Source organism: Balaenoptera acutorostrata, chromosome 14, assembly GCF_949987535.1.
Source record: "Balaenoptera acutorostrata chromosome 14, mBalAcu1.1, whole genome shotgun sequence".
Taxonomy (NCBI): domain Eukaryota; kingdom Metazoa; phylum Chordata; class Mammalia; order Artiodactyla; family Balaenopteridae; genus Balaenoptera; species Balaenoptera acutorostrata.
Window position 1 is genome coordinate 81,634,251 of NC_080077.1, and position 16,665 is coordinate 81,650,915.

Below are 16,665 nucleotides of genomic sequence, written 5' to 3' on the forward strand. Positions count from 1 at the left end.
TGCATATTTTATCTACTTCAAAGTACATTGCAAGAAGTCATACTCTAGGGCCGTCTCCCAGCAGCAGTGGAGGGGTCTTGGAGAGTCAGAGAAGGAAGTTTGCAGGATCGGGTTCACCGACCTCACATGCCCTGGCCTGAAGAGAGAAATGTGACATTTTTAGGGAAGTTACTAAAAAGATGACAGTGCTCAAAAAATGTTGGCAAGATCATGGCAAGCCAGTCAAGTTACATCGTGTGGGGAAACTGAACCAGATGGTGGTGGTACCATTTGTGGATGAATGTTACTATGGGAAATATTACCCAGTGAGTTTCATTCCAGGGCCTTCTCTTGCTTTGTGTTTATATCATATTCTCACAGAAAACTGTTACTGACCCCCAGAGCAACTTGTAATGGAAAGAATAAATATTTTGAAATCAGATAACTCTGTTTCTTACAAATCATGTAACCTTGGGCAAGCTATTTAATTTCTTTGAGCCTTATTTTCTTCATCTGTAGAATGGAGTTAAGAGAAATAAGTAATACCCATGAAAATAATTTTGTTCACACCAGGGCGCAATTAAAATATTGGTTGTTATTAAATTCAACTCTATCCTTCCCTGAAAAATGTTAGTTTCATATTACACATATAGAGCCAGACATATTAGTTGGAATACATGTTTACTTACATAAGCAATTTTAGACATGATAAAAAGATAACTGTTTCAAAATTTCAGGTACCAGAGTAGGAGAAATTCTACTATTAGAGACTTATTCCTCTGAGTTGACACTACCCATTCTGGAACTTTCTTTTAAAAAACATTTTATCTGATTATCAAAGTAAAAGTAGTTCAATGTAGATCATTTAGAATATGTATTCTCAATGAGAGTTTCCCAACAGGGTAAAATTAGTTCTTAGAGAGGGGTAAAGAAATTTTAAATGTCATAATGGTTTGTGCACCTCAAAAAGATCACGGTACATTAACAGATGTACATTAAAGTTTCATAAGGGGGAGATTAGGAAAAAAAATATCTAAAAAGTCTCCTTAGAAGGACAAAACTGAAAAAAGTTTGAGAAACACTGATTTAGAAATATTTAAGTTACAAAGAAAAACATTAATCACCCATAATTCTAACATCCTGAAAGAACAATTGTGAATATATGTGTATTTTTCTTCACATATATTTTTTTTACATAATTGCAAGCACGGTGTACACACAAATTTGAATAATGTTATAAGCATTTCCCACATCATTCAACATCCCTTGAAATACATTATTTGAAGTCTGTAAAATATTTTATCCTATGGAAGTATTATATTTGACTCAAATATTTCCTTATCATTGAATATTTACATTGATTCCAATCTTTTCACTGTTATAAATAGCGTCATAATGAACATACTCATGCACAAATCTCTGTCCTTCTTGTTAAACTCCTTAATGAAAAGGTCTCTTGTATACATCTATTACCAAATTGTTTTCCAGAACCTTCCCAACAAAATTATGAAAATGCTCATTAATCAAATTCTCACTACAATGACTATTATAATTCTAAAATGTGTTCTGATTTAAGGCTGAGCAATGGTATCTCACCATTGCTTTAATTTACATTTATTTAGTTGTTAGTTAAGTTGAACTATTTCCTAATGAACATTTTATACATAAGTAAATTGTATATTTATGCCTTTCTATTGAGTCTTAGGGGTTCTTTTCACTGATATATGTGAACTCTTTATAATTGAGGATAGTTACCTTATGTCTGTCATAGTTGTTACAAATATGTTTTTTGGCCATTTAATCGGCTACGATTTTTTTTCACATGTAGAATCTCTAATCTTTTTCTTTGTTATTTCAGAGAAAATGTTTTCCCCCTTCAAAGTCAGATAACTACTCATGTATATTCATTCATCATTCACTTATTCATTCATTCATTCATTCACTCATCTGTCTTTAAACAAAGAAACACATAAAACAAGGTTATATACTGATGGCTGATGAAAATATTGTGATGAGAGACTTGTGGGAACCTAACTGCATTTCCCCCAGGGCAACGATTCCGTTTTCTCTAACTCATTGTCTGTGGTAACTTTACAGAAAACAACTATTGCAGGTAATGAGAATCAACTGTAATTCATTTCTATTTGTTCCTTGAATCATGGAGAGATTTGACAGGAACTTCATGAACATAAAAGGAAGTAATAAGCCAGTATCTTTTGGGGTCTAAGCTTTGTGTAGTGAAAGGTAAAAGGTAGATTTTTAAGAAGCTGTTCTGTCCTCAAAAGAGAAAGTAGACATGCTTAGAAAAGGGGAAACACAGGACACTGCTGTTGGATAAGGAGAATACACGTACACAACACACACACACACACACACACACTTTACTCATACATGTAACGAAAGTTTATTGAGCTGGTCCCTGTGCTAGGGGCCAGGGACACAAGAGAACAAGAGGCTGTGGCCTCCCTGGACTGCCAGTCTTGCGGGAAGGGAGAAAACGAGCAATAGTGGTTACAAAGTGACGAGTACAGTGATCAGGGAAGTATCCGGTGACAGAAAGGGCAGGTCTACACATTTTACATCTATTCTCAAATCACAGCGCATCGCATGGTTCCTAAACACTGACACTTAGGTAACAGCACACATAAGGTTTTCTTGATAAAAAATTTTTGAATGTGGTCCAATAGAGTAAAAAAAACATGGTAATTGTATAAGCAGATGTAATCAACTACATTTTCTCTTTAAAAGGGTAGATTTAGCATTTCAATCTGGGATTTGGCACCAGAATGCCAAATATTGTCCATAAAAGCAGTTAGCCGGGGCTTCCCTGGTGGTGCAGTGGTTAAGAATCAGCCTGCCAATGCAGGGGACACGGGTTTGAGCCCTGGTCCGGGAAGATCCCACATGCCGCGGAGCAACTAAGCCCGTGCACCACAACTACTGAGCCTGCGCTCTAGAACCCACAAGCCACGACTACTGAAGCCTGCGCACCTAGAGCCAGTGCTCCGCAACAAGAGAAGCCACTGCAATGAGAAGCCCACGCACTGCAATGAAGAATAGCCCCCACTCGCCGCAACTAGAGAAAGCCTGCGCACAGCAACAAAGACCCAACGCAGTCAAAAATAATAAATAAATAAATAATAAATAAATTTATGTAAAAAAAAAAAAAGCAGTTAGCCGATCACAAACAGTACAGAAATCTTGTGCCTTTTTCAGGAGTCTCCTTTCTTTAAAAAAGGGCATTCCAACTAGGAACTCATAAGAATTTTATTAAACATCAAAGATGCAATTTTTAAAAAATTAACATTTCTATTTTTTTTTTAATTAATTAATTTTATTTTATTTAGTTTTGGCTGCGTTGGGTCTTCGTTGCTGCGCGCAGGCTTTCTCTAGTTGCAGCAAGCGGGGGCTACTCTTCGTTGCGGTGCGCGGGCTTCTCATTGCGGTGGCTTCTCTTGTTGTGGAGCACAGGCTCTAGGCATGCAGGCTTCAGTAGTTGTGACGCACGGGCTTAGTTGCTCCGCGGCATGTGGGATCTTCCCAGACCAGGGCTCAAACCCATGTCCCCTGCATTGGCAGGTGGATTCTTAACCACTGCGCCACCAGGGAAGCTCAACATTTGTATTTTTGTACTTATTTTTATTTTCTTTTCCTAAATCAGAAGGCTTGGCTTTGGTTGCACCTTCATTTAGAGGCAATACTTCCAGCCTCAGTGCTAGCACAAGATGTGCTGTTTGACATTGTTTCTTACTGATGCCAGGTTTTAAATAGAATACTCAGAAAAGTTTAGGAAAAATTGTTAAGTCATTCCTGCTGCAATATAAACTTTTGGCTGAAGCCAGGGGCTTCCCTGGTGGCACAGTGGTTGAGAATCTGCCTGCCAGTGCAGGGGACACGGGTTTGAGCCCTGGTCTGGGAAGATCCCACATGCCACAGAGCAACTAGGCCTGTGAGCCACATCTACTGAACCTGCGCATCTGGAGCTTGTGCTCTGCAATAAGAGAGGCCGCGACAGTGAGAGACCCGCGCACCGTGATGAAGAGTGGCCCCTGCTCGCTGCAACTGGAGAAAGCCCTCGCACAGAAACGAAGACCCAACACAGCCAAAATAAATAAATAAATAAATAGCGTTCCCTTTAAAAAAAAAAAAAAAAAACTAGCTCTAAGTTTCCATCAGCAACTTGTTTAAACAGAAAGACAGGGACTTCCCTGGCGGTCCAGCGGTTAAGAATCCACCTACCAATGCAGGGGACGTGGGTTAAATCCCTGGTTGGGGAACTAAGATCCCACACACATGCTGCAGGGCAACTAAGCCTGCATGCCACAACTACAGAGCCTGCGTGCCTCAACTAGAGAGAGCCTGAGTGCCACAACGAAGAGGCCGCGTGCTGCAACTAAGACCCGATGCAGCCAAAAATAAAAATAATAAAAAAATAAAGAGAAAGACAAAAAGCAAGTGGGTTAAGGAAGCACATTACAATAAACATCTTCAGTACACCAGAACAGCTGATACTTAGAATGATGACCCCGAGTTCTCAGAAAGACATTAACTTACGTATATTATATTCTTTTTTTAAAAGGAAAGGGACTTCATAATTCATTTGAATTCTAAATGAATTCAGTTTGGGAATTCATCCTATTCCCAAACCCCTACAGTTAAACAACTCTGTTGTTTAAAGTAAATATTTTTCAATTACTTATAAAAGTAAATATTCAGTGTGACATGCCCTGTAGGTTCATAGTGGCTGAGATTTTCTTGTATTTTTGTTCAAAAAATTAAACTCTACTTGTTCTAAGTTGGTCAAAGGTATGCTACAAATATACAAATCACTTAGGTCGGAGGCTGAAATGAATACATCAAAAAACACAACAAATCCAAAGGAATTTAATGTTATGTGATTCAAATAAACCTTACATATAAATTTTTTCTAGACAATGTAGTCTTGTTTGATTGAAATAGCTTCTCTTTGGAAAGAGTATTACTTATATTTCCCAGCCCTCACCAGTCAGAGGATGAAAATAAGATCAGAGAAACTACCTTTTCCCTCTCGTTCCCTGTGCCCTCACCTGCTCTGTGGGATGCCAGGCCCCTTATGAGCAGGGAGTCCCCAGAGGATGACCCACACGTGTTGCACGCCCTGCTCCGGGCTACCATTTGGCATTTGCCATTTGGCCCTTTTCCCCCCTCCAGCCCACAGCCAGCTCTGCTGTGTGAGACCCAGGGCTTTCTCCTCCGTGTACGTCAGTTGGTGTCTACTTGGAGGTGGCTCAGACTGATGTGTACACTGAGAGAAGGGTGCCAGATAGAGGGAGGGCTGCCCCTTTCCGCCTTCCCTGCGTCCTGCTGAATTCTAATTTACCAGTTCTTCTAGTTCTTATTGGGCTCTCCTATGGCAGTCCCTCACCCTGGGACTCAGGCGGGGGTCGAGGCGGCTGGGCTGGAAGGGCGTCGGAGTGACAGACGCTGTGCTGCACTCAGACTCACCCTTCCCCTCTGACCCTGCCCCATTGTCCTTCAACCAAAATGATGCCCTTCCTCCCCTGGGATGAGCTCTTTCCCAGGAAGAGCCTGGGTTCCTCATGCAAATAGCCCTGTGTCAGGGCCACCCTGCCAGTCAATCCTCCAGACAAGATTACGTGGAAGGATTTCACTCAAGCTTGAAAAATACTTCTAGAGACCATATGGGAAGGAGACAATCACAGGATAAAGTAAGGAGGTGAAGAAAATTTACATAAATAAGCAGAATTGTACCAGAGGTGTCTATATAGAGGTATCTATGCAAAGTCTGGTACAGACGCTGTATCTGTCTTGGGTCTCCTCTAGCTGGTTTATGTTGACGGGGTTAAATTCACACAGCTGGATAAACAACTACAGTGAGAAAACAGTCATAGAGTTGTGCCTCAGCAATGACTTGTCCCATGTTTTACAGAATTCAGCTTCTCAACCAGCTCACAGAAAGCTGGACTCTGTCTGTTGGACCTGATTACATGTAGGGGTAGGCAGTTTAAGGGCTCTGCCTAAGGTCTTCATTAGCACAGAACCAAAAGCCTGTAGTCTTTTGGAATTTAAGAAACTATACACTGCAGAACCACAGCACTGAAGGGGGGAACCTGTGGCCTTATCTAATTTCTAATCCGGGACATGGCAGTTGTCTTGCTATTAATATCCCAATGTGGGTAAAAAAGAAAAAAGAAGAAAACCACATAAGTAAAGAAAATGTGTTTAAATCCATGGGTGCCTGTAATGTTCAGATAACTAATCACAAGAAAACATGACTGCACTTTTATAATTTTCTACATGGAATTTTACCTTTTTAAAAAAGTGGTATTCTCTAGATAAAGGATTGGGGATGGTTTGTATTTTCTTTTCTTATTTGAATTTTTGGGGGGTGAACAAGGTGGTACTTTTTTTTTTAATTGTGGCAAAATATACATAACATAACATTTACCATTTTAACCATTTTTAAGTGTACAATCCATTGGCATTAAATGCATTCACCTTGCTGTGCACTATCGCCACCATGCACCCATCTCTAGAGTGTTTTTCATCTTCCAAACCTGGAACTCTGCACACATTAAACAATAGCTCTCCATCCTCCTTTCCCTCCTGTCCCTGCCAACCACCACTCTACCTTCTGTCTGTATAAATTTGACTTTTCTAAGTACCTCATATAAATGGAATAGTATTTGTCCTTTTGTGACTGGCTTAATTTCACTTGGCTAAGTGTCTTCAAGGTTCATCCAGGCTGTAGCATCTGTCAGAATTTCCTTTTTCTCAAAAGGCTTAGCAATATTGGAGGGTATGTATATACTACATTTGTTTATGCATTGATCTGTCAGTGGGTACAGATGTTGTATTCCACCTTTTGGCTATTGCTAATAGTATGCTGCTATAAACCTAAGTGTTCCTGCTTTCAATTACTGGATCCTATGGTAATTTATTTGTAATAGAATTACTGGATCATATGGTCATTTGTTTGTAATTTTTTGAAAAACCACCATACTGTTTTCCATAGTGCCTAAACCATTTTACAGTGTACAAGGATTCCAGTTTCTCTACATCCTTGCCAATACTTATTTCCTGTTTTTTTGTTTGTTTGTTTGTTTGTTTGTTTTGCTGATAGCCATCCTAATGTGTGTGAAGTGGTATCTCACTGTGGTTTTGATGTGCATTTCCCTAATGGTTAGCAGTACTGAGTGTCTTTTCATGTGCTTGTTGGCCACTTGTATATTTTTAGAGAAATGTCTATTTAGGTATGTATCTGAAAAAACCAAAAACACAAATTCAAAAAGGTACATGCACCCCAATGTTCATAGCAGCATTATTTATAACTGCCAAGATATGGAAGCAACCTAACAAGATATGGAAGCAACAGATGAATGGATAAAGAAGGTGTGTATATGTGTGTGTGTGTGTATATGTATATATATATATATATATATATATATATACACACGCACATAAATACATACATACAATGGAATAGTACTCAGCCATAAAAAAGAACAAAATTTTGCCATTTGTAACACCATGGATGGACTTGAAGGACATTAAGCTAAGTGAAATAAGTCAGGCAGAGAAAGACAAATACTGTATGATATCACTTATATGTGGAATCTAAAAAATACAACAAACTAGTGAATATAACAAAAAAGAAGCAGACTCACAGATATACAGAACAAACTAGTGGTTACCAGTGGGGAGAGGGAAGGGGGAAGGGGGGAAGGGCAATACAGGAGTAGGGGATTAAGAGGTACAAACTGTTAGGTATAAAGTAAGCCACAAGGATATATTGTACCACATGGGGAATATAGTCAATATTTTATAATAACTATAAATGGAGTATAACCTTTAAAAATTGTGAATCACTATATTTTACACCTGTAACTTATATAATATTGTATATCAACTATACTTCTATAAAGTTTAAAAAAGAAAGATCTATTTAAGTCTTTTGCCCATTTTAAAATCAGGGTTTTTGTTGTTGTTGTTCAGTTATAGGAGTTCTTTGTATATTCTGGGTATTAATCCCTTATCAGATATATGATTTGCAAATATTTTCTCCCATTCTGTGGGTTGCTTTTCACTCTGTTGATTGTGTTCTTTGATACACAGAAGTTTTAAATTTAGATGTAGTTCAACTTATCTATTTTTTATTTTATTGCTTGTTTTTTTGGTGTCATATCCAAGAAATCATTGCCAAATCCAATATTTTGAAGTTTTCCCCCTATGTTTTCTTCTAAGAGTTTTAGCTCTCCATTCAGGTCTTTGATTCGTTTTGAGTTAATTTTTTTTTTTTTTTTTTTTTTTGCAACGGCCAGCCCACAGCTGTGGCCACTGCCTTATTGTCTAACTTTTTTATTTTATTTTATTTATTTATTTATTTATTTATTTATTTATTTATGGCTGTGTTGGGTCTTCATTTCTGTGTGAGGGCTTTCTCTAGTTGCGGCAAGTGGGGGCCACTCTTCATCACGGCGCGCGGGCCTCTCACTATCGCGGCCTCTCTTGTTGCGGAGCACAGGCTCCAGATGCGCAGGCTCAGCAATTGTGGCTCACGGGCCCAGTTGCTCTGCGGTATGTGGGATCTTCCCAGACCAGGGCTCGAACCCGTGTCCCCTGCATTGGCAGGCAGATTCTCAACCACTGCGCCACCAGGGAAGCCCTTGAGTTAATTTTTGTATGTGGTGTAAGGTAAGGGTCCATCTTGATTCTTTGTGGATATCCAGTTTTCCCAACATCATTTGTTGAAAAGACTATCCTTTTCCATTGAATGGTCTTGGCATTCTGATTGAAAATCATTTGACCATATATGTGAGGTTTTATTTCTGGGATCTCTATTCTATTCTACTAGTCTAAATGTCTGTATTTATGCCAGTATCACACTGTTTTGATTGCTGTAACTTTGTTGTAAGCTTTGAAATCAGGAAGTGTGAGACCTCCAGCTTTACTTTTAAAAATTCAAGCTATCATGGTATTAATAAAAGCAAGTTTTAATATGAAAAACAGCATCTGCTTGTGATATTTTAATAAAAGATTTATTTTGGATAATATTTTGTCCGAAGTGCTAGAAAGGAGTAATCTTTAATGAACAAGCAGTATAGAGACTTTTAGGCTATTATTAACCATATAGTTGTGGAGAGAAATTTCTCCAGAAAAACCTAAAGACATACTTTTAGCCCCAATGGCCCTCTAAACTAACCATATCTGAATCTTCTCCTTGTATGTTGTTGTGTCACTAATTATGTTAACTTTGCTTTCTAACACTGAGGAGGAAAAAAATGGGTTTAATTTCTATAGTAATAGCTAATGCCATCATAAATTACATAGCTTTTTTTCTTCCAATATGTTTATAATATTCCATTTTACCTAACTAGGGTAATTGGTATAATTCAATTTGTATGAGGTTTAAAGGTTGTTTCCTGTTGTAACATTCTAGTGGAATGTACTGTTTTTCCTTATTCAGTTTACATATTTTCTTTTTGGAATAAACTTAAGAAGAACAAAGTGACTCCTAAATTGTAGACAAGAACGTCAGATGAAAGAGCAGAAGTTGAAAAATGTAATTGTTTAACTCTTTTAAACAAGGCTAAATAGTTAAGGTTGTTCTGAGATTTGCAGCGCCAGTTTATGCCTCTCTGACTTCACATCACTTAATTTTATGTTTATTTCCACAAATATTTACTGAGTGCCTATCATGTGGGCAGGCACCCTTTAGTAGACACTGCAGACACAGCCCCTGTCCTCAAAGCAGCTCACAGCCTAAGAAAGAAATAGGCAAGTAAACTAATAAATTACCTTATTTAAACAGATACGGAACATTGAGTTGAGTTCCCAGAATGGGAAAGCATTTACAGAATGGGCATATGTTGGTATTCCAGGACCATCTTTTCCAGGGCTCCTTAGCTCAGTGCAGCAACAGACCATATTTATGTGGTTAACTGAATAATTCGAAGAAGTGATGGTGTTTAGAAACTGTGACATTCTGATTCTTCCATAGCATAGAAATAAATTTATTCTTTCCTCAAAATGCATCCTCCAGGGACTTCCCTGGTGTCCAGTGGTTAAGACTCCGTGCTTCCACTGCAGGGGTCGCGGGTTTGATCCCTGGTTGGGGAACTAAGATCCCACTTGCCGCTTGGTGTGCCCAATGCATCCTTCATTTGAGGTCAACAGCTCTTGGCAGGGAACATCTTGTTTGAGGTGTGCAATGTCAATAGTTAGGGGCAGGCTTCTCAAACTTCCCATCTGGCTGTGTTCCCTCTCAACCTAAGTGAGCGGACTGCCAGGCGGGGGATCATGGTGGCATCATCTAAGAAGCTGTCCCAAGCTGTCCACCTCAAGCAAATGTTTTTTAAGTCTTGTGTTTTGTCCTAAACATTCAAGTAAATATCAATATTGTATTAATCTTCTGAAAGAGTTTTAAACTACTTACCACCTACCCCTAGTCCTTAAGTAATCCGAGTGCTTCAAGAGGATGCACCATGTTTAATTTGAAGCTCCACAACTCATTCTGATTCCTCTGTCCTCCCAAAGTTAGACACGTACCCATTTTAGGAGTGTGGAACAGCTATGTCACATGGGCATAAGAACTAAGCATTCTTTCCTACTCATTATGGGTTTTTCCCAAAGATTCAAAAACCCCACAAGTTTAAAAAATAGTTAAAATTGTCACTAGGCATAATCGTCAATGATGGAGTTTTGCCTGTAAAGAAAGCTAAGTTTTGGAAACACTGTCAGTGAAATTCAGTTTCTGAGTACAGTAAGTCCACCATGGCTGCCCTGCCAAATGCAGGGACATTTTGGAATATCCAGTCTCCTGACCACTCCGTGTTTGCCCTAGGATAATCAACTCGTCCCAACTTGCCTGGGACTGTCCTGATTTGCAGAAGTCCAGCTTTGTGGGATTCCGTTCTTCTTGGTCCCAGGCAAACCAGGACAGTTGGTCACCCTCATTTGCACAGAGGTAGCAAATACTTTCACCAGTTTCTGGGGACCCTCCTAGTTTATGCTGCTGGTCTGAAGTGACCATGATTCCTTGGTGAAGAAGAATCAGTGGAATTGATAACACAGTGAGAACAGGAGAAACCTCTGGGGCAAGCAAGTCCCCGGGAATCAGGTGAGCCTGCTGGGAACCTTGAACAGAGCAGACATTTTCAGTGCTTTTGGTGCTGAATTGGCCTAAAGTAGTGGTTTCTAAGTGCAGCTATGCTTCCTAATCACCTGCAGAGATATTTTAAATCACAATTCCTGGGTTACACCATCAGATCTGCTGATTCAGAATTTGTGTTTAACACAGCAGATGGAATGATCTTTCCACCATCTGACCACGTCACAATCCCGATGCTTAAAAATTCCAAGGCTTCTTGCTGTTCTGTGATAAAATGCAAACTCACTGCTTGGTTTACAGGCTTTTCATGAGTTGCCCATTGTTTAATCACTTCGGCCTCCTGTGGCCCCAGCCCATGCATCTAAATCTATTCGGTTTGGCCTTTGCCTACAGGTTTCCCTTGGCCAAGAACACTCTTAGCCTAGCTCCACCCCTCTTTCTCTGGCTCAAGTACTTACTGTGAGATTTCGGGTCACTTTCTCCAGGAAGCCTCCTCCGTCAGCTCAGATTCAAGTCAAGTGTTCTTCTGGACCAAGTTCTTAGCCCCCTGTATCTCCTCCATCCTAAGGCTTCTCATGTTATAATGGAAATGACTTTCAACTGGTTGTCTATTTCCCCTTAGACTTCAATGCCTCAGGATGCAATTATATCTCCAGTACTGAATGTGCACAAATATTTATTGAATGGATGATTGGATTCACTGCTCTTTTGAACTATATCACCTGTGTGGGCTCCACCTGTCCTGTGTCTGTCGCCCCATCCCTACTTTCACAGCAAAGACCAGATACCCACCCTTGACTTTGTGAGACGGATCACACACTTACCTGTCGGCCCCAGGCTTTGCACAGCGGCCCTCTGCTGCCCCCCCGTGTTTGGAATCAGCTCCTTATGCAGCCAATTGAGACAACCCCTTGCTCCATGGGGTGCAGTTTCAATTCTGCAGGGACATCTTTGTTGTTGGCCTCCGTATGTCTCCCTTGGCACAAAGGGGAACCAGGTAGGATGGAAGAGAAGCCTGTGACCCCTCTGTGTCTGTTTCTATACCCTAATCTCCTATTTATTCTCCTCCATCACCAAGACTAAGTCAGTTGAACATTTTCATTGTCTCTTCTTCCTCTGACCTCCTCTTCTCCCCTTCCTAGAGCCCTCTTCAAAGTATTCCTCCCTCTGGGTCCTTTTACATCTACGTAAATACAGTGGTCTATTTAGCAGCTCCCCAGCAACCTAAGACTTTAACTACTTGCTTGTGATAAAACTTCCGAGTGAAAATAGTAATGTTCAAGGATAGGAACTTTCTTACATTTTGAACTTCAGTCTTTTCTACAAAAATTAACAAGACTCTCAAAACAGAGGCGTAAAGTGGTTTTCTCCCCAAAACGTAGCATTTTAATTACATAAATTGAATCACATGTTTAAAGTAATGAAAAAAATTTATTGTGATCACATCTTTATTATTCCATCGATTAAACAGATATCACAATATGAATATTTGATTTACTATAGTAAACTATTCTAAATAGCAGTGATTTATGGGCAACATTCGTATTCCTTCTATGATCATTATTACAGCAATTAAAAAGCTTTTAGTTAGTTCCTGAAGAGTAATGTGGCTCTAAATACATAATGCACAGTATTAATAACCATAGCCTCTTTTTCTTTGGTAATTGGTGTCTAGGGTAATTGAGCTCAGAAGGAAATGTCTGGTATATGCAGCATAACGCAGTCAATACAGTTCAAGCATAAGCACATTTTTTAGGGAGAGAAGAAATAGGTGTTTCACGTCAGTTGTTTTCTTCTAAGAGAACTAGAAAGATTTGGTTAAAAAGAAAGATACCAATAATATTTACATATTTTTAAACTGGATAGCTTAAACTTTTAAACTAAAATAGCTACCTATTTACAGTTGCAAAGCTCTTTGTTTACATCGTCTGCCTGAAGACTGAGAACAATGGACATACCTTGGACTGCTTCAGTACAGGGTTACCATACATAGATGTGGAGTTGTGCCTTGCACAGGGGTGCCTGGCAGAGGGACTGCATAGGGGTGAACTACAGCCCACTCTTTGCTCGTTAGGCAGGCTGCACTCTGACTCAGGGTTGTGTCTCCTGGAAGAAGCGGGCACCTCTTTCTAATTTGCACAAAGACACTGTACAGCTAGCCTGACTCTGTGTCTGCGCTTTGTCCTTTCGCCCTGCATGGAAACACATTGCCTTTCCATTCAACTATTTTCTGACTTTAACTTTCTCGCTAATTCCAAACCACTGGTTTCTTCAAAATTAATATTTTCCATTTTTGTCTTGAAAGGAGCACATGTATATGTGGCAGAGACAACATAGGGAAAATTTGCAAATTCCAGTCCAGTGACGTTTCTGTAATAAATTCGCCTTTAGCCGTTTGGAATTAGATGAATTTGGAGACTACGTACGAAAAAGCAATAAAAGTGAGAAATCTCAAGAAAGACAAACTTTATAATGGTCCTGTCTCAGGGCTAACTAGTTAGCTCCCTTGTTTAGAATACCATGATAATGAGCCAGGTTTATGATTTAAAACCCCCAGTTAGCATAACACAGGGGAAAACTCTATTCCATTGTCACAGACTGAAATTCTATTGCCACCAGTGTGTTCTTTGGTACAAGTTGGGATGAAGTCAGGGTACTTCATACCCATCACCATTACTGGAAAAACAAGTATACAACCAGATGGGAGTACGTTTGGTCAAAGTCAGTTCCGTGATAACTACGAAGTTCATCATTCCTCATCAGTAGAAAATACATCCAGATGTATTTGCATCATGTGATGGGAGCCACAGTCAATATGATTGAAAGCCTATAATCATGTGGTTTTCTCAAGAGCTTCAACAGGACACTAAAGTTTTGCTAAGAAACCGAAAGAACAACTCTGACCCCACCAACCTGACTCTGATTGGCAGTCTGGATACTACAGGAGTTAAGTTTCACCTTCAGCAGGAATACATTAGATTGAGAAGCCCAGCCCAGCACCATGAGAGCTCCCAACCATGTGTTTCTGTGCAAAATGAATCACTTGATGGGAAACAGGAAATCACTAATAAAGGCTGTTTTTGTTAATCATACACGGAGTTAGAACCGGAATAGGGGAGAGCAGGGTTTTATTTTAAGCCAGGTTTGAATACTATATATTGAGGGCATAAACAGAAAACTAGAAAACTTTAAATTGTCATTGACCTCATGTGCACTGAAAAGGGCTAAGTGTCCCCAGGAGCAGTCCTCCCCCTTCTCAGAATCACTGCTACTTGGATCGAGCACTTTTTATGTAGTTAATATTAGCACAAACCCTTTTTCTGCTTGCCGGCTTCCTAGCAACCTGAAGCAGAGTATCTGCTTGCCAATCTGCTTTTGGTAAAAAAAAAAAAAAAAAAAAGAGGAAAAAACACCCAGTAAATTTGCCCATAGCCCTGACGAGACAGGGATATATTCAATAAACTCCGTGTTGATTTTGTGAGCCCGGCATAGGATTTATGTTGTCAACCGTCTGACCTTGCTGCACTTTCCACCACAGGCCAGGGAAGATGTGATCCACATGCTGAAGACGGAGAAAACCAAGCCTGAGGTTCTGGAGGCTCATTACGGGTCTGCGGAGCCGGAGAAAGTGCTACGGGTCCTGCACCGAGACGCCATCCTGGCCCAGGAGAAGTCCATTGGAGAAGATGTGTATGAGAAACCCATCTCAGAGGTAAAAACATACCCCGACAAGTCCCTGAGAAGGAAGCCTCAGAGGGATGTCTCCACATCCTTCCATTTTACACACCTTAACATTTTCTTTCAAAGGCAAGCATTTTATGATGCCCTAGTATAGAATTAAAGTATAATTAAATAATTCAGAATTACTGTGGATACATTTCATTGATAAGAATTGTAGAAGTATTTCCTTAAATATACTTAAAGCCCAAAATATGTTTCTCATGTGATTATGATAGCTACCTGCTCTTCAGTCTGTTATTCTTTTATTTCTCTAAGAGGGGATATGTGTAAAAATTTGAGGTGCTTATGGGTTTTAGCATTGAATTTTCAGATTATTATCAAATTGGTAGCCTAAAATTAAACTGATTTTTATTATTGATATTTATGGTTATAAAGCCACTCAGTTTTTTTTTTTTTTTTTAAGGATTTTCTTTTTAATTAATTAATTTATTTATTTTTGTCTGTATTGGGTCTTCGGTTCGTGCGAGGGCTTTCTCCAGTTGCGGCAAGCGGGGGCCACTCTTCATCGCGGTGCGGGGACCGCTCTTCATCGCGGTGCGCGGGCCTTTCTCCATCGCGGCCCCTCCCGTTGCGGGGCACAGGCTCCAGACGCGCAGGCTCAGCAATTGTGGCTCACGGGCCCAGCTGCTCCGTGGCATGTGGGATCCTCCCAGACCAGGGCTCGAACCCGTGTCCCCTGCATTAGCAGGCAGACTCTCAACCACTGCGCCACCAGGGAAGCCTGCCACTCAGTTTTGATATCTTATAGACCATTAAAATGGTCTCATGTGAATGGCTAAAACATAAAAGTTGAAGCAAAATCCCAATGGAAGGCTTAGGGCAGTTCTTTTAAGATGAAAGGGAATCTAATAGGACAATATTGAATCATTTTTATACAAGACTGTATTAGGAACTATCAACTATTGTTGTTAATTACCCATGATATTACATTTTAAAAATACTCTCATATCATAGTAGAAGTTCAATGAAGAATCAGGGAACCAGTTGATGGATTTAGCCATACTGACTCTTTGGAATTCATGTTAAAAAAAAATCATAGATGTGAAATTAGTATCATAAATGAATAAAGAACACAGAAATGAAAAGTGCGAAGCAATTTATCGTAATTTAGCTTGAGACAAGCCTTTGCAGCAACTCAGCTTGACAGATCTCAGAAAGATCTGCTTTAGAAGGTATTCACGACAGATCGACAGACTCATAATTTTCTCATTTCTGCAACCAGGATGAACTGGAGCTGTTCTCATCTTTTCTTTAAGCATTAAGAGATAATTATCAATATATGATAGAATAGAGTCAACTGGCTGAATCCACTTTGATGTTTGAGATAACCCACAGTTATTAGCTGCCTGTAGCTTTGGGCAGGTCACTTCAGCCCTTTAAGGCTAAAGTGTTCTTCTCTGTCAGGTGCACATCTCATAGAGTTGTGAGCATTAAATGAAGCAATGCCTGTAACACTTTTAACATAGTGTCTGGAACATACTAGCTACTCAACAAATATCAGCCATTAGTATTTGCTGGGAGCTGAGGGTGATAATTGCTCACACTCTTATTTAGTTCCAAACCTGGAGGGACTTGAGCAGTAAAAGACGCAGAGAGGTCAAAATATCAGTTTTATATTATTATTATAATCACCTGGATTGAAGAACTTGGCTTGGGTAAATAGTATCATTTGGGCTTCTTAGTTCTTTTCTCCCAAGTTAGAGCTTGGAATGACCCCTCAAGAGAGAGGTAGGTCTGCAGAGCTCACACATCCAGAATCACTGCCTCTGACCCACTGAGTTCTACGGACAGTACATAAAGGAAGGCGTTTCCAACTTACCTTCAGAAAGTAGGCC

At 39.8% G+C, this 16,665-nt stretch overlaps 1 protein-coding gene across 3 annotated transcripts in view; it reads left to right on the forward strand.

Moving 5' to 3' along the window:
- The window catches only part of FILIP1 (filamin A interacting protein 1), a 200,625-nt gene that overhangs the window by 119,579 nt on the left and 64,381 nt on the right, over nucleotides 1–16,665 (forward strand). For all 3 annotated transcript variants that reach the window (XM_057527704.1, XM_007167995.2, XM_057527702.1), the window contains one exon: nucleotides 14,628–14,801. In XM_057527704.1, the coding sequence (XP_057383687.1) occupies nucleotides 14,628–14,801 (174 nt within the window). The remainder of the gene's footprint in view (nucleotides 1–14,627; nucleotides 14,802–16,665) is intronic.